This window comes from Myodes glareolus, chromosome X (genome assembly GCF_982192425.1).
Source record: "Myodes glareolus chromosome X, mMyoGla1.1, whole genome shotgun sequence".
NCBI classification, from domain to species: domain Eukaryota; kingdom Metazoa; phylum Chordata; class Mammalia; order Rodentia; family Cricetidae; genus Myodes; species Myodes glareolus.
Window position 1 is genome coordinate 54,138,952 of NC_142053.1, and position 26,123 is coordinate 54,165,074.

General features: G+C 38.0%; 1 protein-coding gene across 1 annotated transcript; it reads left to right on the forward strand.

Moving 5' to 3' along the window:
• The first annotated feature begins 620 nt into the window (after positions 1 to 620).
• On the forward strand, positions 621 to 25,096 carry LOC148117340 (melanoma antigen preferentially expressed in tumors-like). The gene is made up of 7 exons (XM_087902591.1): positions 621 to 743; positions 824 to 940; positions 15,098 to 15,195; positions 17,026 to 17,118; positions 20,850 to 21,149; positions 21,585 to 22,166; positions 23,048 to 25,096. Exons 5-7 carry the CDS (start codon positions 20,860 to 20,862, stop codon positions 23,559 to 23,561), a joined length of 1,386 nt encoding a protein of 461 aa, XP_087758717.1. The 5' UTR covers positions 621 to 743; positions 824 to 940; positions 15,098 to 15,195; positions 17,026 to 17,118; positions 20,850 to 20,859; the 3' UTR covers positions 23,562 to 25,096.
• The last annotated feature ends 1,027 nt before the right edge of the window (positions 25,097 to 26,123 follow it).

The window sequence follows — 26,123 nt, forward strand, 5'->3', positions numbered from 1 at the left end:
GTTGTGCATGTATGCATATTTGTGTATGCACTGCCAACAAAAGCCAGAAGAGGGCATCTGGTTTTTTTGTTGGTTTTGTTGTTGTTGTTGTTGTTTGTTTGTTTTTTTTGCACGTACTATCATTCCATTTTATTTTTTTTGTTTTTTGTGGGTTTTTTGTTTTTTTTTTTAAATTTATTATAGTGCATCTGTTCTTGATGGAGACCTAAAGAGTGCAGTGGATTCGGGGAAACTCAAGGTATTAAAACTTGTTAAGCATTTTGTGTATCCTTCCGACTGGGGCTTTAGGCCGATCAGAGCAGCCAAAGCTTTTAACCACTGAACCATCTGTCCAGCAAACGCCTGATTTCTAAGTGAAACTCTTCTGTTCTTTTGTTCATTCTATTTGACTTTTTGTCTCCAAGCTTGAGACCCGACTTCATAGAATTCTCTTGTCATTCAGTGTTTAAGTCACATTCATATAGTCCACATAAAATTTTTTAAACCAAAAAGATGTAGGCAATTGCGTAGACACCTAAATTTGACATGCCGCTGGGGCCTCATGAACCGCAGCTGGCGGAAGGATTTGGAGAGAAGTCAGATGACCCCAGCTAGCCAATTGGAGTCCTCGAGTGTGCGCACTAACTTTGAAAAGGACCTGTTGGGGTCCTCAAGCGGGCTTTTGAAGTTCTCGGACTCTCGTCTCGGTTGCTGAGCCTGAGGTACTGAAAAAGGTGGAAAATTCTCCCCACTCGCCTACTCAGGTAAGTGACAACAGAAGTTTCTTTTCATAAACTGAACCTATTTGGGGATTAATCATTGCTTTCATTGGATTTCTTAACAGTTTGGCCCCATTCGCGTGAGGCAGCCCTGTTCTCGCGAGGCAGCATTTCTTCGCCCTGTTTGCCTAAGGCATACGTCCCGGCTTATTTTCTCGAGGTAGCATTCCGGCCCTGTTTGCGTGAGTATGAGTTCCTGAGGTGTGAATCACATCAATTATATGATTAATTGCTTTGTATTCTCTATTTAAAATGCTTCACATCCTTTCACATTTTAGTTAAAGTCTATATTTCTGAGCTGGGTGTGGTGCCATATTGGAGGCTGAAATAACCAGACTCCAAGTTCTGCCTCAGCCTAGATAAGTGATGAGGTCTTCTCTCAGGGAAAAAAAAAACGACAAAATCAAATAACAAATAAAAACAAACAACAATAACAAAAACATCATTATTTGCATCAGCCTGGGTACCTAGTGTAGCCTTGTCTTAAAAAATATACAAACAGCAAAAGAGGAAAACATTACTTTCTTTCGGTTTGCATCACCCTGAGTACATGGTAAGGGCTTATCTTAAAAAGTAAACAAAACAAGCAAACAACAAACAAACAACTCCCCCAAAGTAAAGAACACACCATTTTTTCTTTGTATATTTGTCTTACTAGTTTTCATATACCAGGCTTTTAAAATGGTAGATGCTGATTTCCCTTCCAGTTTATTTAATATGTATTTTAAAATACTTTTGCATCTGAAAAAGAAATACCTGTTGGAGATGAGTGTGATTTCATTTCCAAGTCATTTAGAACTTTTTTTCTGTTCCCGGCTGTGTCTGGTTGGAAACTTTATGATTTACATGCCTCTGCATTCTGAATGTGAGAATTATAAGTGTTTGCCTCCATGCCTGACTTTTATCTATAAAACATTTAAAAATAATTTTACAAGTCTAAAATGTATTCTCCCAGATAACTCTGCTAAGAGACGTTTTATAAAGTTAGTTTTTCCCATAAGGAAAGCAAACTCCATACAGAGGTTCTTTGATGCCCATCACCTGTACTGAAGTAGATTGGTGCTGCGAGGAGCAGACATGTCTCACTGTCATTAAAAGTCTTAGGTTAGTAAACACATTAAATGCCATATTCTGTAGGTCTTTGAAGTGTATGAAGACCATCTATCTATCTATCTCAATGTACTTCTTTATGACCTTGAAAACATACTTAACATGACTATAAGTTTAACTATTATAGATAAGTATTAATCTGTATTTCTTAATTATACATTACATTTTTAAATGGGCTGCATAAACACAATACTCCAAAAAAAGTAGAAATATACATACAGTATAACAATGTTAAATTTTCATCAATTGGGTATATACCCAAAGGATGCTCAATCATACCATAAGGACATGTGCTCAGGTATGTTCTTGGCAGCATTTTTCGTAATGGTCAGAACCAAGAAACACCCTAAATGCCCCCCAACCGAAGAATGGATAAGGAAAATGTTGTATAGTTGAGCATGGTGGTGCATGCCTTTAATCCCAGCACTGGGAAGGCAGAAGCAGGCAGATCTCTGTGAGTTCAAAGCATGCCTGTTTTACAAAGTGAGTTTCAGGACAGGCTCCAAAGCTACACAGAGAAACCCATCTTGAAAAAAAAAGAAAAAGAAAAAGAAAGGAAGGAAGGAAGGAAGAAAGAAATTGTCAAATATTTGCCCAATGGAGTACTACCCAGTGGTAAAAATAATGACATCTTTAAATTTTCAGAGAAATGAGTGGATCTAGAAAAAAATCATATTGAGTGAGGTAACCCAGACCCAAAAAGACAAATATAATATATACCCACTCATAAGTGACTTTTAGACATAAAGCAAAGAAAACCCAGTTTACAGGCTATAACCCCAGAGAACCTATGCAACAAAGAGGACTCTAAGAAAGATATACATGGATCTACATATATCTCCTGAATAAATTTGGAGTGTGGGAGTCACAGGAGAGGGTAGAAGAGGAAAGGGGAGGAAGGAAGGGGAGCAGATAAAAAAAAATTACAGCTCAGTAAAAGCAATACATAAAAGAAAAGAGGAAAAAATGTATCAAAAAATCAAAATCCTTCTCAATGTAAAACATTTCAGATTAATAGTTGCTTTTGCTTTTTGGATTAAAGTCAGTTCAATAACTTACCCTTCTATCCAATTGTTTCTATATCCACATCTTTTCTTTCTTTCCTTCTTTCTTTCTTTCTTTCTTTCTTTTTTTGTTTTTTTTTAGACAGGTTTCTTCTGTAGCTTTTGGAGCCTGTCCTGAAACAAGCTCTATTAGACCAGGCTGTCCTCATACTCACAGAGATCTGCATGCCTCTGCTTCCTGAGTGCTGGTATTAAAGGCATGTGCCACCACTGCCCACACCCCCCTTTTCTTTTTAGAACATGATCCCTGAATATAAACTTTTTTTTAGTTTTTTTTCCTTATCATTACCAATAACAATTTGCAACCAATCTACCTTAAATGATAATAAATAAATATAATCCATCATTTTGTAATGTGGATGTTGTTCTCTAGACTACTCTGTTGATGTGGGCACAATTTTCTTTTGGGGGTCCTGGGAAAATTTATAATTATGGTCAAGTCCTGACTGGAGTATGATCTCAGACAGCAGCCTTGAAGCAGTTCTGAATGCAGAATTCTGAGGAGACTGTAACAAAGGCATTTTGAAATGCTGGATCACCTAGGCCATCTGTTTTTATTGGTGTTTGATTTCCTTCCTCTGAAAATATATATTCTTTTAAAGGCAACATACATCTCTTAATTAATGTAAGTCAACCAAAGATAATTTAATTTTGTTTTATGTTTGAGTAGGTAAAATATATTTTGCATATCTTGTAGTTCTTCTTAAGTTGTTTAAAGTTTGTAGTTAGCTTTTTCATCGGGTCTTCCTTGATCAAACCAGATTTTCTTTAACCTCAAATGAATGCATAGTCTCTCATTTTCTGTCAAAATATAAGCATAGCCTTTCCACAAAGTAATATAACTTTTGACTTAAATTTTGAAATCAAGATTTTTTTTAAAAAAAAAAATATAGATTGGTTGAATCTAGCAGTTTTTTTAAAAAAATAATCCAGAGCCTCTTAGAACCAAAAAATTTAAAGATAGTCCAATAATATACAGGATCCACACCCTGTGTATTTCCCATCTTTACACAACTTATTTAATGTTTTATTACTATTTCTTTTTTAAGTACTTTCAGTATTATTTTTCTTTTTTCTCTCATGCCTAAGTAGTATATTTTTAAACTCACTGTAGCCTGTCTAGATTTTTTTTCCATCTGAATCTGTCTTTGCTGCATTTTCTGTAACCTTTTCTGTCTGCATGAGCAACATCCCCAAACCTGCCATACAACATGCTGGCAGAGCTTACACTTGTAGTTTAAACCCACAGGCAACGACTAGAAGAAGCCTCTCTGTACTGCAATAAATATAAGAGAATGTAGAAACCCACCATGCTGCTTAGCTCATGGCTGTTGGTGGCTGTCTCCATGCCGCAAGCAGCTGTTGGGAGACATCCTGCACTGTGCCTGGCATGAGAATGTGAGACTAGGAAGCTGCATTTTTCTCTGTTTCTTTGCATTTAGAATCCTTTTAAAAACTTTCTCAGGCTTTGTGTGGATGTACGTGAACATTGGGCACCATTTGTAGTCGGGAGTTTTCCTGTCCTGCAACTGCTCACAAATAAACATTAAGAGGTTTAATATTAATTACAAATGCTCAGACAATTGCTCAGGCTTATTACTAACTATCTCATATTTTAAGTTAACCCATATTTCTTATGTATGTTCTGCAATGTGGCAATACCTTTATTTGCACAGTACATTTATCTCCTGCTCTCTCTGAAATGATCTGGCACTAACGACAACAGAACACAAGACTTAAACCCACTTAGGAGTTTATTAGAAGGGGAAAGTGCACACAGGCATGAGGAAAATGTTGTTCAGAGAGAGAGAGGGAGAGAAGTTGTCTCTCCAAGAGGGGGACAGAGAGAGAGAGAGAGAAAGAGAGAAAGGCTGCATCTCTGAGTGCAGGGGGACAGAGAGAGCAAAGATGGCGTGTCTATCTTTTAATGGATGCCTAGCACATGCACACAGGGTGAAGATGTGGCTATGTCACATGCTGATGACACGTGACCCATGCCTTGCACATGCGCACAAGGGGGTTGCGTGGCTATGTCACACATTGATGACGGGCGACCCGGAAGTGCAGCCTTATGGGTGGTTGAATAATTACATTCCACCTTTTGTTTATTATAAAAATTTGGGGGAGTTGAGAATCTTAATGAGTGTGAATGGGGCACTGTAAGGTCTCTCATGACTGCTTCACACTGACTTTGTGGGCGTCGAGGAGTTGGGTGTTTGACCATGTCCTGGGGTGGCTGATTACTGCTGTATTTTCCAGGCTCTGAGGAATTGGTTTACTGGCAGCTTGGACCTCGCAAAATGCTGGAAAGGCAAAAATTATGTTTTGAAAAAAAAATCTTAGATCCTAGAGATTAACAGAGGAGAGTCTCAAGATGGAAGGTAGAGGGTTCTCACCCCAGGGGTTCCCGAGACCAGGAATGACAAGAAAAGAATTAAATGATACTTATTCTGGGCAAGTCTGGTCTGTTTAGGTGGATCCAATTGTCTCCTTGGAGCTTAATATCCAGGAAACACTGCTGCAGTCAGTGATAAAACCTGTCATGTTAAAGTTTGTTTTGTGAGTTTTTGGAGTTTGGGTCTACAAACTCATTATTGTTTCTTACAGCCTGGGCTTTTGACAATCCTTGTACCTCTGACTCTATGTTTAATGATGGTTCCTGTAATTATAGCTGAGTGGTTAATTGGAAATTTAAGCATGACATTGAAAGCATATAGGAGAAAGAAGAACAGGGAAAGTATATGGAGTTTTTGGCACAAAAGAGTTGAGTAAGGAAGAGACTTTTGGTTTTTTTTGGAACTGGAGAAAGGGTGGCTGATCCTGGTGTCCTCTGGAACTTAAGGGAACAGGGCCCTGTTTGAGTTACTGTGTATGAGGGAGTATCTTGAGCTGTAAAGTAAAAGGTTTAAGATGTGATAGGTGAATCCAATGAGGAAGTGCCTCGAGCTTGGCACTGTGGGAGTTACAAGAATTACTTTAAAGGGGCCCTGCCATTTAGGAGAAAGGGATGAGGAGCATTGGTCTGGGGAAGAAAATAATACCTGATCCCCTATTTTAATCGGCGGTGGCCATGAATTAACACATGGTTGAGGTAATGAGTAGTCGATGAAATCTCATAATAGGGAGCATAGATGGGATAACAGTGGAGTAAGCAGGTGATCAGGAAGGGGAGAGGATTTAGGTAAGAGGCTGGGGATTAAAATTGGCTGCCCATATATGAGTTCAAAGGGCAAGATAAAAAGGGAGCCTTTGGAGAGAGCCCTAAGCCTTAGTAGAGCCAGAGGCAAAAGTTTTACCCAGTCAAGGTGAAGGCAAAGATAGGATCTTGTAATTGGCTAACAATGGGGAATGGTGTTTAGCAACAGGGGGGTTTTGATTGTCCCAGACTTGGTGACCTACCTGGGAGGCTGGTAGAGGAAAAGACACATTAGAGTTGGGAGGTTGGGAGGCTCGGAGAAGGAAGAGTGGAGCTACTGGCGAGTCTGGGGTAAGGTAAATGGGAGGAGCAAAGGAAATGGAAACTCCTACCTTTGCTAAAAAATCCCTTTCCATGAGAGGTATCGGTCAGGTTGGCATGACTAAAAATGAATGAGTAAGATAAATACCCCTAAACACACAGTTTAGGTGGGGTCTGCTGAGGTAGATAAGGCTCTCCCCTTACCCCAACAATAGAGAAACTAGAAGAAGAAGGCCCCCAGCTGCAGGAGCTGAAAGACAGGCATAGAAGCTGGGGCTGAAGGAACTAGAGAGACAGGGGTAGAAGCTGGGGAAATGGGGTAGCTTCCTGCTGAGCTCGGAAAGGTGGAGGTTCGTTAGCTGGGTCCAGAGCAGAAGTGGGGGGGGGGTTCTTCAGGTACAGATGGCCTATCCAGGAACATGTGAGCAGGTGAACAGTTTGCAAGGACAGGGGGCTTAGACTTAGGGCTTAAATAGTAACAGGCTTGGATGTAGGGAAACTTCTTCCATTTGCCTGTGCGCTGACGATAGTTTGAAAGTTCCTGTAAAATAACAGGATTAAAGGTGATTACCATCTAAATTGTAACAAGGCCATTTTTTGAACAAAAGTGGACAAGTATGAGAATCTGCAGGTAGGGCATTAAGGCCTGAGGTTTTAAGGCCTCTAAAAGGCACCACAGGGCAGGGGGGAGCTGGATTGATAAGTTTGAAAGGTTTGGTCCCCATGGTCAAAGCCGTGAAAACCCTCAAAACAGCAACACCACAAGACTCACACAGTAAGACGTCTCTTGACTGTGGGTGGGGTGTGAATCAGCATGAACACTGTCAGGACCTGTGGCCGGCTGGGTGTCCCCTGACCTGGGGTGGGGTGCTATGGCCTGACTGGATCCGGTCAGGGTGACTCAGAAGCCAGAGAAGCCAGAGGTCACTGCGAGTGACCTTTTATGGCGAGGGAAAGAGGGGGAAAAATGGAAAAAAAAAAAAGAAAGAAGAATCTGTTTAATGCACCGCACAGAATGTGCAGTGCTAGGTCAGTCCAAACATGATTTTAGCTGAGGGAAGCAAACTGCAGATGATTGTCAGCTAAGGGAACAACCATGGCAACTGTGGTTGGGGATGGTCCCCCCATCTCTAGGAACCCCAAAGGGTTTCTGAGAGCTTAATGGTCAATTCCTCAGGTTCAGAGAAATGGTTAAGCTGACCAAAATGGAAAGACTTACCAATCAAAGCTGGTGTTTTTCTGAGAGGTCGCACTAAGGCATAAGGAAGCATGGGTTGTTTTCCAGAAGGGCTCTGGTTTTGATTCCAACCCCAGGAGAGAGACCTGGGGTGGAAGAATCTCTCAAGTCACAGCACCAATGAAATGATCTGGCATGAGTGAGAAGAGAACACGAGACTCAAACAAACCCACTTAGGAGTTTATTAGAGTGCACACAGGCCTGGGAAAAATGGTGTAGAGAGAAAGAGAGAGGGAGAGAGGCTTCCTCTCCGAGCACTGGGAACAGAGAAAGAGGTGGAGGGAGAGAGGCTGCCTCTCCAAGAGGTGGACAGAGAGAGAGAGGGAGAAAGAGAGAGAGTGCATCTCTGAGCATGGGGGACAGAGAGAGCTAAGATGGTGCATCCAGCTTTTAATGGCTGCCTAGTACATGCACACAGTGGGAAGACATGGCTACATCACACACTGATGACGGGCAACCCACGCCTTGCACATGTGCAAAAGGGGTTTGTGTGGCTACATCACACGACAGGTGACCCGGAAATGCAGCCTTATGGGTAGCTGAATAATTACCCCCTCTGTGTCTGGCTGGTGACTCCAGACTCTGCCTTTCATCCTCCCAGCATTCTCAGTTTGGTTCTCACCTAACCTTATCTGTTTAGTTATTGGCCAGTCAGCTTCTTTAGTAATCAATAAGAGTAATACAAATTTACAGTGTATAGATGGATTTTTCCACAGTGCATCTCTTTTAAAAAGTTATCATACAAAATGTACATTATGACACTTTCAGTATGTATATCATGGTCCTTTGCTCCTGTTCCTTCTCAATGCTCTCTCATGTTCATTGAGCCTCTTTAAAGAGCCTCTTTAATTCTCTGTAAAATATAGGGCTAGAAAATATTACCATTCTGTTGGTTGGCACTATATTGTTGTTTCTACTGCTCTGCAGATGCTATTTATTTATCTATTTATCTATCTATCTATTTATTTATTTGGGGTTTTCGAGACAGGATTTCTCTGTGGCTTTGGAGCCTGTCCTGGAACTAGCTCTTGTAGACAAGGCTGGCCTCGAACTCACAAAGATCCACCTGCCTCTGCCTCCCAAGTGCTGGGATTAATGGTGTGCACCACCACCGCCCAGCTAGAAGCTTTTTAATTTCACGAAATTTAATTTGTCAGTTTTTGCTATTATTTCCTGAGCTGTTACCAGAATGCATTTAAAGAGGCTTTACTGTGACTATACAGTGCCTATAAAGTGTTTTCCTCATAGAAATTTCAGGATGTCACATCTTACATTAGGAGCATTGATCAATTTTGAATTGATGTTTGTAAAGAGAGACAGGGATACAGGTTACTCTCTCTACATTTAGATGGTTAGTTTTGCTAAACTCGCAAAAAAATAACTAAAGTGTTGTAAAAATAGTTTCCTTTTCTCCAGTGGATGTTTTGGGCACTTTTTTTCGTCAATAATCAGGTAATTCTAGATATATGATCATATTTCAGGGTTTTCTATTACATTCCACTGACTTACACATCTCGTTTTGTTGCAATAGCATGCTGTTTATGTTTCTATTGCTCTATGATATAATTTGAAAGCAGCTAATATTTCCTTGCTTATTCCTGTATGTTATAGGTCTTTCCATCCTCTAATGCCTTCTTCGATTTCTTTCTTCACTGTTACTAAATTAGCTGTTTCAGGCTTTCACTTCCTCGTTAAGTCTGTTCCTTGGTATTTAATGTTTGAAGCAATTGTTCATGAAATTGTTTTCTTGATTTATTTGTCAATGTCATGGTTATTGGAATGTGGAAAAGCATCAGTGTTTGCACTTATTTTGTAATACTGAATGGTTCTTTTTTTCCTTTTTGCTGCTTTTACCAAATCCTAATGTTTTCTGTTAGAGCATTTGGAGTCTTTTAATTATAGGATTATAGCAAAGATTCTTAGGAATAATTAGACATCTCCCTTTACTGTTTGTGTGTATCATTTGCCATTTTCTCTTGCTTTCCTACAATGAACTAAAACTTCATTCAGCACATTGAATAAGATTGGAGAGGGTAGATCATACTTTCTCCTGGCTGACTTGAGAAAAAATGACTTCCAGTTTTTCAATTGTGGTATGATTTTGACTGTAGGTTTATTGTGTAGAGGCATTTTCTAGTGAGATATGTTCCTTTTAGTATTAGATTCTTCAGTGATTTTTTGATAAAGGCCTGTTTTGCACTTGTAAGACCATCATGTGACCTCTGACTACAAACCTATTAATAAGTGAAACATCCTTGCATACCTAATATAAGCCAAATTGATCATGGTGTTAAAATATATTATTAAATTCAGTTTATAAAGACTTTATTAGAAAAAAGTAATACATTAATAATGTTCACCACCAAAACATTTTTAAAACTTTTACTCTGAACTAGGCTAGATATCAAGGTATATTGTCCACAAGGAGAAGTTTAGCACTTTCTGTATCTTTTAATTAGGTAGTCTCATGAGCATTTTTCAGGTCTAATAAAATATTTCCTTCATCCATGTGTTTCTAGGATTTTATTTGTTGGGAGATACGTTAATCTTATTGATTTTTATGGATCTCTAAACTTATTTATATCTTTCCTATCTAAGAAATTATCCAGTTCTTTTAGTTACTCTTTGAATATGAGTTTTCAAATGTTAATTAACAATTTTCAGAATTTCATTGGTGTTTCTTAGTATTGCCCCCTTTTATCTCTGTTTTTACTAATTTATATATTCATTCTCTCATTTAGTTCAACTAAGAATTTTGTCACTCTTACCTTTTGAAAAAACTGTCATTTTTTATTGATTATCTGTATTGTTATTTGTCTTAGTTACCGTCTCATTGTTATGAACAGATATGACCAAAGCAATTTTACAATGTATTTATTGGGGGGCTGCCTATAATTTCAAAGGGTGAGTCCATGGCCATCATGATGGGGACTGTGGCAGGTATAGTGCTAGAGTATTAGTTACAGCTCTCATCTGATCTGAAAGTTGCAAACAGAGATAAATTGGGCCTGCCATGAGTTTGTGACAACCTCCTAATAGTCCTACTAACTGGGAACCAGTATTCAAACATACGAGTTTATGAGGCCATTTACTTTTTTGAGTCAGGATCTATCTGCAGCCCTGACTGTACTGGATCTTGCTCTGTTGTAAACCTGATAATCACAGATATACCTGTATCAGCTTGGGATAAAGGTGTACTGTTCACAGAGACAGAAGCTACAAAAACCAGTGGGTTTCAGATAGTAACTAGTGGCTGTTTAGTGTGTGTGTGTGTGCATATATATATATATAGTGAGTTCATAAAGTATCTGTGCTCCCGAAGTTCCACGTCCCAAGAGTCAAGGTCGATAAAATGTCCAGAAGGTCCCAGAAGAAGGGATGGAGCTACCAAAGGGCAGCGATCCAAGAAGTCCTCCTGGATTTCTACACCAAAATGTTAGATTTAAGAATAGTAAAGGAACAAAAGACATGAAAGAGACCTAAGTCTTCTCTCAACAGTTGAGACTGTTTATTAGCACAGCAGCAGGGTCAATGACTTCCCATGGGAATGGAACTTGTGTGAAGGGGAAGGAGCTGGTTAGGGCTCTTATAGGACTGGGCAGGGGGGTTGATAAATAGAAAGTTGATAGAGCTGCAGAGGGTACATAAGGACTCCTTCTTTTGAAACTTCTTGTTCAGGCAAAGCAGACTTTAGGCGGTTTTTCTGTCCCACAGACAATCTCAAATACACTGAGGCTTATATTAATTATAAATGCTTGCCTGATAGCTCAGGTTTAGTACTAACTACCTCTTACAAGTTAAATTGACCCATTTCTATTAGTCTACATTCTGGAATGTACCTTTTGCCTCTGTTCCATTTTATGTGTTCAACTCATTCTGCAACTGACTGTCAATTCCTCTACGTCTGTCCCTCTTCAGCTCAGCATCCTCTTAGTCTGGTTTTTCACCTAACCTCCTCCTGTCAAGCTATAGGCCACTAAGCTCTCTATTATCCAATTGTAGTAATACATATTCATAGTATACAAAAAATGTTTCACAGGATTTTCCCCCTTTTGTCTAACTAAAAGGAAGGTTTTAACTTTTATCAAAGTAAAACTATAACAAAAAGAGTTCTCAAGAATTACAGTTACAAAATTCAGTCTATTTGGCAAAATTAGAGAAAATAATCTATTATGTATCGTATCTTTGTTAGGCTACAGTTTTGTACCTAATTTACCTTTTATCATAACTTAGGACAACTCTAACTATCTAGTCTTCAACTCCATCAAAGAACCCAGAAGAATGATAATGTTACTTAATGATAGGGACATCAATTTCACTGGACAGTTACCCTAGGTTCTTCTATGATGTTGGGGTATCGAACTCTGGCCTACAGACCTGGTATATCAGACAGACATTTCTGAGAAGCAGGGAATTTTGAAGGATTTCCTGCTTTGTCTTGACAAAGTTTGGGAGTCACTCACTTTCTTTTGCATCTTACTGGTCCAGTTTGGACAACAGCTGTCAGCAATTGAAGTAAAGGGATTTTCTTTGCCCACGTGGCCAACTTTTGCCATGAATAAAATAAATTCCATATGGAGTTTCTTCAGTGCCCATCACCTTCTCTGAAGTAGGTCGGTTTTGCCAGCAGATGTGTCTAAATGAGCTGCATAAACATCAACAAGTGCATACACACGCATATAACAAAACTAAATTTAAATTTGTATCAATATACAAAAATCCATACAAATATAAATACTTATATTTATACTTAGGACTAGGAATTGCTTTTTAGCATAAAAGTAGATTTAATAAACTGTCCTTTTATCCTACCATTTCTATATCCACCTTTATCTTTTCAGAAAGAGATCTTTGAATCTAATCTTTGTCTAACTTTTTAAATGACCATTACCAATAATAACTTGTGATCAAGCCCCCTTAAGTGTTAACAAACATCTAAAACCAATGTTTGAGAATGTGGGTATACTTCTCTAGACTGTTTCCAGTTGTTTGTGGGTGCTATTATCTTTGGGGAAACCTTGAGAAAATTGGGACAATAATGAAGTACCAGCAGGAGAAGTCTGTGAGTCTGGACAATCTCAGCCAGCAGCCTTGAAGCTTCTTTGAATGAAGAATGTCAAGGAGACTGTAGCAGAGGTATTCTGAAATTCTGGATCACATGGGCCATCAGTTTTCACTGGTGTTTGGTCCCCTTGCTCTGAAAATGCATAAAGTTTTAAAGACAATGTATATATTTGCATTAACACTAGTACAGACTATGCGATGTATATAAGTCAGTCAAATATGAGTTTTTATTATGTGTTTGAGTAGGTAAAATATCCATTACATGTCTTTTAGTTCTTTTAGGTTCATTTCTTTATGTTTGTAGTTAGGGTTTCAGAGGATCTTTCTCTTTCAGACCCGATTTTCTTTAAGCCAGAATGAGTCCACAGCCACTCATTTCCTGTGGAAATAAAAGCATAACCTCTCCTGCAATGTAATACACATTTTGACTTAAAATTTGGAAGTCAAGGCATTTTCAAAATATATAATCAAGCAATATTCACAATACAGTATGTCCTAGAAACCAAGGAATTCAAAGATGACAGAATAACATACAGGATCCAGACTCTCTGTATTTTTTACTCTTTACTTTGCTTTTGCTTTTATATTACTTTACTCCCTCTTTTAGGACTTAATTATTTTAAAACTATTTTATATACTATTTCTCTCTCTCTTCCAAGACTATGCATATTTTCAAACACACTGTGACATGTTTAGAGGCTTTTCCAACTGATCATGCTTTACCACATATCTAACCTTTTCTGACCACATGAGCCAAACTTCAAACTGTTAAGTGGTGTGGCTAGGACCAAAGCCTATGCCTTGGCAGCTGATTCTGCCCTGTTTTGTTCCCTGAGAACCTAGCATATGTCAGAGGTACAGGTATGAGCAGCATTTACTGTCTGAACTCTGGGAAGTTGTTGAGTCCATGCTGCCACCAAGTAGCACTGCTTGCTGCTCATAAACCCCATTCAAGTGTTCAGTAGCAGGACCTCCCAAAAGACCCATCCATGCTGGTAACACAAACCAGGAAAATGCATCTTAAAGTAGGCATGCCTCTGTTTGCCTCTAGCAAACAAGAAAACAGTGGTTACCAAGAATTTGAGTTTGACTCCATTTTGTGTGTTTAGATTCCTTTTTTTAAAGCTTTACTGGCTTTATGTGGATGTATATGGCCCTGAATGTTGGGCACCATTTGTAGGTGAAATTTCCCTGTCCTGCAGCCGCTCTGAAACACACTGAGTCTTATATTTTAAATGCTCATCTGATAGCTCAGGCTTATTACTTACTAGCTGTTATAACTTAAATTTACCCATTTCTATTAATCTACATACTGCTGTGTATCTTTTATGTCGGTCCCGTTTTGTGTGTCTGATTCATTCTGCCTCTGGCTGGTGACTCCTTTGACTGGGTACTTCTTCATCCCAGCATCCTTGTAGTCTAGTTTTCCCATCTAACCTCCTCCTGCCCAGCTATAGGTTAGCGAGCTCTTTTTAGCCAATGAGAGTACTACATATTCATAGTGTATAAAAGGATTGTTCCACAACAGCAGGACATCTTGGGAACTGTCTCAACAAACAGTTGACCCTGTGATATGAATTTGCTGACTGATAACAGTTGCACGATGACATTAATACAGTCTCAGCAGGACTTTTGGTTTTCTGCCGGCAGGGAATTCTATCAGAAACTATTACTAAGTCAAAGCTCATGTAAATGTAATTCATGGATGGTTTTAACCCAGGTAAACATAATAACTTGTTAGCGTAAGTCCCATGGTTCTGTTTTTTTTCAAGGAAGATACAGGTGTAAAGGGGTTGTGGAATCCTGCTCCATTGTTAAGAAAAACTGATGATGTAGTCAGCAATACTAGGAGGAGTGGGAGATAGGAAGATCCATCTTATAATCACTTTAACATCAATCATAGAGATTCAGAATTCGCCTGCTTGGTTTCAGTCTTGCTTTGCTCCAGTATTTATTCACTATGACCCTTTCCTCCTCTCTTTTGGAATAGTAATGTATTTTTGTGACATTAAATGTTAGAAGTATGTAATTTGTTTTTTATTTTGATTTTGCAGGTGTTACAGTTAAGAGATTACCCCGAGTCTCACAAGAAACTTTAAGCTCTGGAATTGTAAACAATCTTGAGAATGAAAGACTGTGGGGACATTTGAAGTTGGACTGAGTGCATTTTGCATTAAGATATGACTACAGACTTATGCGGACCAGGGAGCAGGATGGAGTAGTTTGAATGAGAATGGCTCCCATAGGCTCAAGTATTTGAATGCTTGATTCCTAGTTGGTGAACTATTAAGGGACAATTAGAAATTGTGGCCTTGTTCAAGAAAGCCTGTTACTAGGGAGTGGGTTTTGACATTTTAAAAGCTAGTTCCAGGCCTAGTCTCACTTTCTCTCTTCCTCCTGCATGCAGATCAGGAAGTAAGCTCTCAGCTACTGCTTCAACACCATACTTGCCTGCCTGTCACCTTACTCCTCACTTTGATTTTCATGGACTAAGCCTCTGAAACTGTAAGCAAACCCCTAATTAAATGTTACTTTTTTATATTTTCTTTGGTCATGGTGTCTCCTCACAGCAATAGAAAAGTATCTAAGACAATGGGCTCTGTAACATGAGGGCCTGCTTGTTGGGATTTCTGTCCTGTCCAGTTCCCACAGTCGGTAAGCCCCAAAGAAAATCATACAGAGATTCTACATGAGATATAATCTGATTGGCCCACTATCTCATGTATTCTTTTTAGCTCTAGTAGCTTATATTAATCCATTATTCTTATCTGTGTTAGCAACATGGCTCAGTACCTTTTTCAGTGGGACAGGTCACATCTTGCTTCCTCTGTGTTCTGGGCAGGAGTGGGAATAATGGGCTTCCTCCTCCCTAGAACACTCCTGTTCTCATTGTCTCACCTCTACTTCCTGTCTGGTTTTCCTGCCTATACTTCCTGCCTGGCTATCAACCAATGAGCATTTATTTAAAACATTATTGACAGAATAAAGACAATTCTCCCACACCAGGGCTGAAAGCTACATATGATTATTGATTGCTTTTCCCTCTTAGCAGCTTGCATAGTACATTGAAAATTGTAAGAACTAGTTCTTATGGATGAGACATGAGGGCTGTTTGCCGATCAATTCCTCCAAATCCTATCCCTGAAATGTGTGGTGTCTTTCACAGTAATGTCATACCTTCAAGTCCTCATAGGCAGCTGAGCACAATGGCAATAGTGTCTATTCCTTGGGGTGTTTCTTAGATTTCCCAAACTAGATTTCAGGATTTTTTTAACATCCTTCCTGATTGCTTCACTTGCCTATAATTCATTGAGGTATAATGTTTAATTTTATTTGGTATGTTTCATGTCTGTCATTTCCCTTAACAGTGATTTATAATTTAATTGCTTTAGGATCTGCTAAGATAGAAAATACTGATTTTATTTTTAAGTAATTTTTACTTGCTCAGAGACTTACATTGGTATTTATATCATAGAATATCCCATGAACTGCTGAGAAGATATGTATCCTATAGCTATTAAATGTAATAGTCCATAGATTCTTGCTCCAGTATGCTTTCTTGTTTCTGTGATAAATACCATAACTGAAAGTAACTTGGGGAAGAAAGATTTTATTTCACTTTTCCCCTTATAAATCCATGATCCATGGGAATCAGGATAGAAATTCATGATAGGAATCTGGAAACAAAAACCATGAAGTAATTATGTTTACTGACTCCCCCTCCCCCCGGTTTGTTCAGTTGTAAACCATATTTCATTTGCTCTGCTTTTTCATATTTCTTATAATTTTGTGTTGTAACTTCTGTACCATGTTGAATGGTTATGTGACACCTTCAGGTTTATCTTTCTATAGTGCATGGCCATCTATGGAGGGCTCAGTATCAAGTCCCAAAAAGAAAGAAGAAAAGAAACCACTGTAATAGCTAAACTGTATATAGAAGTATGCACAGAAAGTATTAAAGTCAACTACTGTGCAACTACTATGCAGCAACAATTATGCAGCAGATACAGAAGCAATGTACAGTAGATTATTAAGTTAAAAACTCAGTTAGGGCAAAAGTAGAACTATCGTACACAATGTCTGTGAAAAAGAGCGCATATAAGTTGGGAGGCATTTAGAGGTGGGATTTGATCTAGGAGGATATATGGGCAGTACTGGGGTCAAATATTAATAGAATACATTTTATGCATTGTGAAATTTCCAAATAATTAATAACATGTTCTATTTTAAAAGTAGAAATAATAATAAGTGAATGAAGAGGACAGGAGAAAGAAATAGAGCACTGAGATCTGTGTTGGGATTTTTGTCTTAGCGCATTCACTTCTCACCCAACAGTAGACCATCTGTGGAGGGAGGAGGCTACTGCAACCTAAGGCCTTGGTAGACCAGAAACTCAGGATTCTCAGTTTCACCAGCTCTGAACCAGAGGTAAGTGGCTTCAGATGTAGGACTGCTCCCCAACCTCACATCAGGAATCATCAGTGTCCTCACAAGGTGGCAGAGATTGCTCATTAACATACAAGTGGTGTGACCTCAGAGTGGTAGGGCCTTCAGTACCCGAGGATCTGCTGCCTGTGTTTTTTAGCATGTCCTTGCCTGTCATTCACCCAACCCATCACTGCCTTCTACAGGTGTCTCCCCATGAAGCTGGTGCGGCAGCCTCTCTCTAGTTCTTATTTACCAGAGTAGCTTTGTCTTAAATAGTTGGTCGCTCTCAAGATTTTACCTGGCTGGATATACCTCAGACACTAACGAGGAAGAAATACTTTTCTTTCACATTGACTAGTGCCAATAGCAGAATCACAGTCCCCAAATTTCCCAGATTGAATTAATGCTAGTGAGAAGCTTGGGCTGACCTTTGAGGCAAGGGTGTCCATCATTTTATCAGAGAGACATTATATTTGGAAGTGAATTTCCTCAATCCTCATACCTTCACTCAGAACTGGTGCTAGAACTTTTGAGACATGGCTACTCTTGGATGAATAGCCTTTCTGTTTCTCAGTACTTTTAAGCTGTCCTAGCCTTTCTTTTGTGATTCCTGATGTTTTACTCTTTATCCTTTTCAGTAGCCTGCGTTTTCTTACCCTGCCTTCTCTTTTGCTTGTCTGTATGACTTTGGATATTTGAGAAAGGGTGTAATGTAGTCCAAGGTGCATTTTGAACTCATTATGTAGTTGAGAATACCTTGAACTACTAGTCCATCTGCTTCTGCCTATTGAGTCCTGGGATTGCAGGCATATGCCTCTATACCTAGTTCTCTAACTCTTTCTGTTTACCATGTAGTATGTACATAGCTTCTATGGTTATTTTACCCAAGAATTTCATGTTTTCTTATGATTGCATGGGAATTATACATTGGTGACAAAAATACCTGTTCTAATGGCCTCCATTCTACCCTTTGCTCATTTTGGTGTAGGAGGTATGTTTACCATAGTGTTTCAGCAATAGTTTAATATACGATACATGGTTACCAGACATGAAATCTTCACAAGATTTAGGAATGCTAGTAGTTGTTTTTTGGTGTTTGGTTTTATTTGTACATGGCTTGATAATCAGTGAGGCATTCTTACCTTGCTTCGTCCAAGTCTGGTTCGTGGCAGCATCTCTGCCTTTCCTCTTTCCAGAATTCTCCTAGTCTGTTCCCATCTCGTATACTTTCTGCCTGGCTACTAACCAGTAAGTGCTTCATTAAACTAATACTAGCGACAAACCTTTACAGTGCACAATTGCATTGTCTTACAGCATTTCCCCTTTTTTTCTTTTCAAAACAGGAACTCTTGAGTCTAATTTCCTTTGTTTAGTTTTTTTCCTGACCATTATGCATAACAACTTGTAACAAACGCTCTAAGCAAAGGCAAACATCCATAACTCTTTTAGAGGGAGGAATATGTACATAGTTTTCTTGGCTACTTCCTGATGTTTGGGAGCACTAATAATTTTACAGAGTCCTGAAGAAAATTTGTGATTATGGTCGAGTCCTGACTGGAATATTATGTGATACTTGATCATCTCAGCGAGTAGCCTTGAAGATGTTCTGGATGCAGAACTAAGAAGAAAGTTCAACAGAGGTGCTCTGAAATGTTGGATCATCAGGGCCAGCTGTGCTCACCTATTTCATTCAGCTATTTGTCCCTTATTATAGCAGTGACAAGATATTGTAATTACATAAATTCTCTAGAAAGTTTTTGATTTCTTGGTATCAGGAGTCCCTTCTCAAGTGGCTTCCTTCTCTCTTTTTAGCTATTCCTGTGTATTCTTTCACATATGAACTTTACCATCAGGCTGTCTAATCCAGTAAAATGTAGAAATTTTTGAAATTGAATTCCATTTAAACATCAATTTAGGAAAAACATTTTAAATGTTTTTAATGTTAAGTTTGTCAGGGAAAAGAAAAATTTAAGTAGCACTGCTCCAAAGCCCTTATAATGGACTCTGGAGTCCTTATCAATCATATCAGGCACATCCACAACAGAGTTGTGAACCAAAGTCCTGGAAGATTCACAGATATTCCTAGGAACATGGTGACCTTGTAATAGAGCACATACAACAAATTCTTGAATACGTTTCACTAACATTAAACGGAAAATTCTTGAATACATTTCACTAACATTAAACAGAAAATTCTTGAATACATTTCACTAACATTTGTAACAGTGTGTGAAATTAGCTACTGTGTTATATGAAACTGCCCAATCCCTTCCTTTCTATACTGACTTTTTCTTCACACAAAAGAAAATTCTTCACTAAAAAGAAGTACTTACCCTCTCTTGCACTTTGAGCTACCACAGAAGACCACCTTTTTAAGACCCTTAGACATGTGCATGAGATTGAAATCCCAGAAACCACAAGAAAATGTAACACTTTTTACTCTTACTCATCAAGTTATTTTATCAAAAGACAATGCCATAAAGTGTACAAGATGCTGTAGCAAAGTACCATACTAGGTAGGTGATAAGCAACAGTTATTTTGTTTCTGATGGTTTTAATGTTTTTGCTTCAAATTTTTCCTTATTTTGTGTATTCATATGATGCTACATTGTCTTATAATCTATCCAATGTATCATGCTGTTTTCCTTTTATCATTGCTATGTAGGCATTTTAGAGGATTTGTTGTTCTGGCAGTAGAAGATAAATTTAGGAGCTTCCTGACTCTTTTATGTGTTACAGGATTCTTAATTCCCCCTCATTTTGTTTTCTTCCATTATTAACAAATTTTCTTGAATGTTTCTCCTATCCACATGAATTTATTCTTTCTCAGACCTTGTATGTTTCAAAGACTGCTGCAGTTTTAAACCCTCCATATTGTCTATTTGATATGCATTTGATACTCATTTTTTCTAACACATAGTCATAATTCATATTAATGAGACTCATTGTGATATGTCCATACCAACCTCTAGGTTACATGAATTATATCTGACTGTGTTTTGTCACCACAACCCCTGCAACTCTCCTACACTCTAGAAGTCATTATTCCATGATAAGATTTACTATTTAATTTTTACTTTCCACAAGTGAGATAACATACATCTTTGAGTTGAACACTTTTGAAGTTATTGCCCCAAACTGTAGTGCATTATATTGATTTTATGTTTTCTTTTTCATCTTTAGGATTAAATCATGACTAATTTTTCTGAATTTTCTTAAGGTCAACTTTAAGTTCTTAACCATCTTCCTTCATGTGTGTCTTGTACAGTTTTGTGTCTTCATCTGCCACAAATATAGTGATGGGAGTGAGACAAATCAAGAGCTAGAATGTCATTCCTTTTCTCTTTAATCACAATTAATTTGATGTTTCATTATTTACTATTTTAGATTTACTTTTTCTTCATGATAGCTTATATACTACTGAGGGAAAATACTGGAATTCATGTAAATAAGTGAACAAAATTGTTTTCTGCTTGCTTACTACCCATTTTGATGCCATTTTATAAGACACAGAGTATATATACGTGGGGGAGAGAGTAGTAACACACATATAAACATATACAGTTATAAACTCACAAGTCTATTTCTAATCTGAGTCTATAGTAGAAGTACCTGGTGGTGACTATCTGATTGATTTATTCTTTAAATCATTTCTACTTTGCTAGCACAGGCTGCAAAGAAGACACTGTGTGTTTTCCCAGAACTTCTAAATGTTTCTTCTCCTGATGCAGGTTCACAAAAATGAATGCAAAGAACCCCGAAACACTGGTGGATCTTGCTATACAGGGTTTGCTGAGACATGAGTCTGCAGCAATCCAAGCTCTGGAGAATATTCCAAGAGACCTTTTTGTTCCATTGTTCATTGCTGCCTTCAAGCGTGGGCATAAGAATATATTGAGTGAGATGGTGAAAATTTGGCCCTTTTACTGTCTCCATCTTGGGACATTAACTGTACGGGAGACTCAACATGAACTCCTGAAAGCCATGATTGAGAATCTTCCAGTATATCCTGCAAAGAACTCTACTTCTCGGTAAGACTGTATAATAGAGACATGGTAATTCATAGGTGGTAATACTACAGCCTGATACTCTCTTAGAATGAGTAACTAGTGAATGCTGCAAGTTGATTTGTGAGACTCGGCTAAAACTTGGTAACACATTAAACACTGATGTCTTCAATATTCCTTAGGAAATCTGTTCTTAAGGATTCTATTGATGGATTTATGTAACGGGTGTTACTTAAGAGAAAGACAAGAGCTTTAAGACTGGGGGGGGGGGATTTAAGATGTACAAAGGATTGGGTGGGAAGGGAGGTTGAATTCACATGGCAAAGACTTGTTGGTAGTTAGTACAAGGAGTACCAGCTATGGATAAAAGGATTTGTTCCTATATGTCATCATTGATCCTACTGGGTTTCATTATCATTTGCTTTTTCTCAGATGTTCTATCTCTTCTTACCCCTACAGGAATCCTAAACTGAGGATCCTAGATTTAAGGCAAGACATTGACTGTAGGATCACATGTCCTCAAGTCAGCATCAAATCACCTTTCTGTTTTCATTCTTGTACTTACTCTGACCACTCTGTCAGAAAAATGGAAGGACAGCTTCGTTGTATAGATTTAGAATCCACAATTGAGTTACCCAGGCCTATCGAATTACTAGTGGATCTTTCCCTAGATGGCTCCTTAATGGAAAAAGAATTTTCAGTTTTGCTTGTGAGGAAAATTGTAGAGAGTTTAGGGGCTTTGCACATATGCTGTCGAGATTTGCAAGTTGTTAAATTGGGTGACTGCAAACGCACCCTGAGATTTCTTGATCTTAACTGTGTTAATCGGCTGTCAGTTGATAAAGGTTCTCTGAGTGATATCACCATCATCCTGTCTCAGATGAGCCACCTAAAGAGCCTTAGACTGCTTAAAGTCACTTTTAGATCTCTGAGTGGGAAAGTCTTTAAAAAATTCCTTAGTCATTTGCAGCGTATGGAAAACCTTAAGGAACTCAAATTGTCTTCATTCTGTCTCAAAAATCATCTGAACAGCGTGCTCAGGTAAGAGTTTTGAGCTGGGTTCTGGGTTTCCTGGATAAATGTTGGGACAAAGTAGAAAATATTTATGGGTATTCCTAAACTCCTCAAAACCTTTTATGATTTCTGCTTTGTTACTTTTGGGAATTTGAAACTGGAGGAGGAATTACAAAAACTAAGCAGCCAGCGATGTAAAGAGAAGTGCAGAAATACAAAGGTGAAAAACCACTAGCCCTCTCGATATGAGAAGAAAGAGGAATTGAGATGGTGGAAGACTTTTTCTATAGCACTGATGCACATAATCATAGATGCCAATGGCTTACAATGACAGATCACTTTGCTAATTTGTAGTCACCAAGATATAGACCATGAAAGTAGAGGACAGTATTTAGGGACTGACCAAAGGTAATCTTCAGTTGATTGCTCTTTCTGATCCCTTTCCACTAAAAATGTGAACTGAAATTTACAATGGATAATAATTTAAGTATTAAGTGCATTAGTTGTTCTCTTAATATTTCTTAAAATCATCAGTTATAATACACTTTACACATTCTTAAGATTAAGAGAACTTGTATCTCAGTGTTGAAAACAGAACTTTTCAGCCAGCTATGGTGGCACATGATTTTATTCTCAGCACTCAGGAAGCAAAGACAGGCAGATTCTCTGAGTTCAATGCCAATATGATCTCTTTAGTGAGTTCCAGGACAGCCAGGACTACATAGTAAGTTACTGCCTAAAAAAATTTCTCAGAGTCACAAAATTGTTAGGCGAACAAAGTACAGATTAACGCATTAATACCCAATTACACTGCATGTGAAAAGTAGTTTATTCTGGATGTAAAGATACAGTTTGTTTTCATTCAGTCCTCATTCTTCAGAAGTTTTATTGTTGTTTTCTCCCTACAGAGTTCTGCCAACTAGTCTGGATTTTTTGTTTCTGTCATTCTGTGATATATCATACAGAGACTTCAGATTTCTAGCCCAGTGTCCTCAGGTTTCCCAACTAAAGATGTTGAATCTTAGTAACAATGCAATGTATTGGGATGACTTCGAGCCCTTTCAAACTTTTCTGTTAAATCTCTCTGGTACTCTTAGGCATCTAGAGATAAATCATTGCCTTATAAATGATTCTGCAATCGCTGTTCTTATCCCTGCCCTAATGCGTTGTACTGAACTCCGTATCCTGGCCTTTGCTTCTAACCCCATCACAATGACTATGCTTGTGAATATCATGCATAGTTTAACACCCTTGATGAAGCTAAAATATGTGATTTATCCTATCCCTCTACATTGCTATGAACGATGGCATTTTCAGGGCAGACTAGACCGACGGAGGCTTGCTGCTGTACAACTACAACTGAAGGCAATGCTACAGGTTGCAGGGAGGCATGACATGAAATGGATCACTTACTCAGAGTAAATTTCGCAGTCAAACACAGTTTCAATCTGATATGTTACTTAAGTACTAAATGTTATTTCCTGAACCCATACACTCAATTCTTACATTGAGGGAAATTGCACTTAGAGAAAATAGATATGTAAGCTAATTCCTATACAGAATAATTTAGAAAAAAAATGGAGGACTTGGAGAATCCCTGTGTATCTCTTGTCTGCTATTGATATATTTCATTTTACTTATCACAGTGATGTGCATGTAATACAGGATGATCAACTCCTAGTTTGCTATATATCTGCTCATACTGTTTGGTTCAATAGTTGGTACAGCACACAAATCATAACAATGACAGCCTCTCCTGTCTGTATTTGAGGATATGACGGTTTTTTTTTTTTTTTGAGACAATGTTTCCATTCCCTAAGTTACCATAGGCTGCTTTTGGTTGCTTTGGGGAAACCGTCAAGATTTAGTGGTGGACAAGGAAAAAGGCAAGCAGAGGTTCTGATGCTTCAATATAACCTCAAGAACACAACTATAATTGGACAATTCCTTGATGTAGGCCAACTGCAAAGTTTCCACTACTTCCCATGAACTCTTCAGTTGGGTACCTAGCCTTTGTCTCATGAATTTTTATGTGGGATTTAGGATCCTTGCCATAATATTCCCCCTACTTTAGTTCTTCTATTCTACTCCCAGTTCTATCGATCCTGTACATTTCCTTAGCTGTATAAATCATTCCCTATATACATTTTGCTTCTCTTTTGCATTAGCTGTGCCCCATTTCATATGATACATACTAGCCATGTTTGAGTACTGAGTCTAACTGACTTTATACTCCAAAATATAACATAATTATAAATTCAGTTTGTATGTCCCAGATTTACTTACAAATGGTGTAAAGTCAGTAATTAATAATTACACAGTGCTAAGGAAATGCCTCAGCCGCCCAGTTGCTTACCACACAAGCACTCCTGTGCTCCGCTCCCAACCTAGCCTTTGTGTAAAAAGCTGAGCATTAAAGAGCACAGTTGCAACTCCAGTGTTGAAAAGGTGGAGGAAGGAAGATCATTGGGGCTACATGGCCAGACATTCCAGCACTTACGTGCATTCTACGTTCAGTGAGAGATCTGCCCTCGGGAAATATCTGTAGAAGAAAAAAAATAGATATTGACTTTTGGCATACATGTGTGAGCATGAGCACTTGCGTGCACACACATGCACACACACATAGTCAAGTGCATGCGCCTTCTCCCACACATGAACACGAACACATAAAAATATCTTACTTATATTGTTATTTTCTTTAAATGCATACTGCATCAGAAAGCATGGTAAAGGTACAAAATTAGCATTTTTTGAGATGCCAAAACAACTGTGTTTCAGTCACTGTGTAGCAAAAAGAATAGATTATAAGAAATAATTTACACATAATGTCCTATTGAAATATATTAGTAAATGCTATGGCTTAATTCTTTATATTGTTTTCTTTTTTAAGTGAGGTCATGCTTGGTTTCAGATGACCACAGAAAAAAAGTAAATTAATTTTGCTTTTATTAGTGTTTCTGGTAAATGTATCAAATTATATATATATATATATATATATATATATATATATATATATATATATATTGGTTTTTCAAGACAGGGTTTCTCTGTGTGTCATTGAAGCCTGCCCTGGAATTTACTCTGTAGTCCAGGCTGACCTCAAACTCACAGAGATCCACATGCCTCCACCTCCCAAGTTCTGGGATTAAAGGCATGTACCATCACTGCCTGGGATCAAATTATATTTTACAGTCAAAATGTAATGAGAAAATAGCAAGACAAGTAATATTTGTTTTTATTAATTTTTTGGTGGTAACATTGTATTTCTAAATTAATAAGAAAAAGCATGTAAAAATGTGATGTAATTTATGTGTCATAATTCTTTTGTGATATAACTTTTCAAATTTGTACATATTTTCAATAATGCTTGCATCAAGATAAAATGAACAAAGTTTCAAAAACCAACTAAAATACCAGTGTAATAAGCAATTTACTTTTGTTGTTTACAAGTTAAAAATGCAGAGTTTTTGACAATTTGTATTAAATAAAATATTAAAATTAAGTTTACCTGTTTCTTTGAACTTTCTTTTTTGTGTTTTTATATGGCTGTCATTATATATTCTCTGAATAAACTGAGATCTTGTGCTCTCAGAAGTACAGATCTGACTGATACGTTGACTGTATCAGAATACAGGTGAAGCTGAAACTGCATCAGTATTGGCATATTTTCTCTCCTTGCTCTGTCTTTCCTTGGGTGCCATGTTTCTGTCAGAGACACTACACCCTGGGGTAAAAACTAGACCCTACAAAGAACAGAGAACTTGGAATTTATTCCTGTCATACTGAATATGTGAATGGTATTCCTGGAGACTCCCGTGCAAACAGGTGCTCTGGATACTTTATTTTCTTTAGATCTGAAAGATAACCTAAGTGAGTGTACTATGTTGCTTCTATATGGCTGTGATAAGAACTTCAAAAGCAACTGAGGGAGGAAAAGGTAGATTTGACTTACATGTCCCAATCTCAGCCCATCATCGGGGG

What these genes read in the sequence shown, in the direction of transcription:
- LOC148117340 (XM_087902591.1), top strand. Translation starts at nt 20,860, where the DNA reads ATGAATGCAAAGAACCCCGAAACACTGGTGGATCTTGCTATACAGGGT. An exon ending in GCAAAGAACTCTACTTCTCG is followed by an intron (nt 21,150 to 21,584) that starts GTAAGACTGTAT and finishes TTACCCCTACAG; the next exon opens with GAATCCTAAACTGAGGATCC. An exon ending in CATCTGAACAGCGTGCTCAG is followed by an intron (nt 22,167 to 23,047) that starts GTAAGAGTTTTG and finishes TTCTCCCTACAG; the next exon opens with AGTTCTGCCAACTAGTCTGG.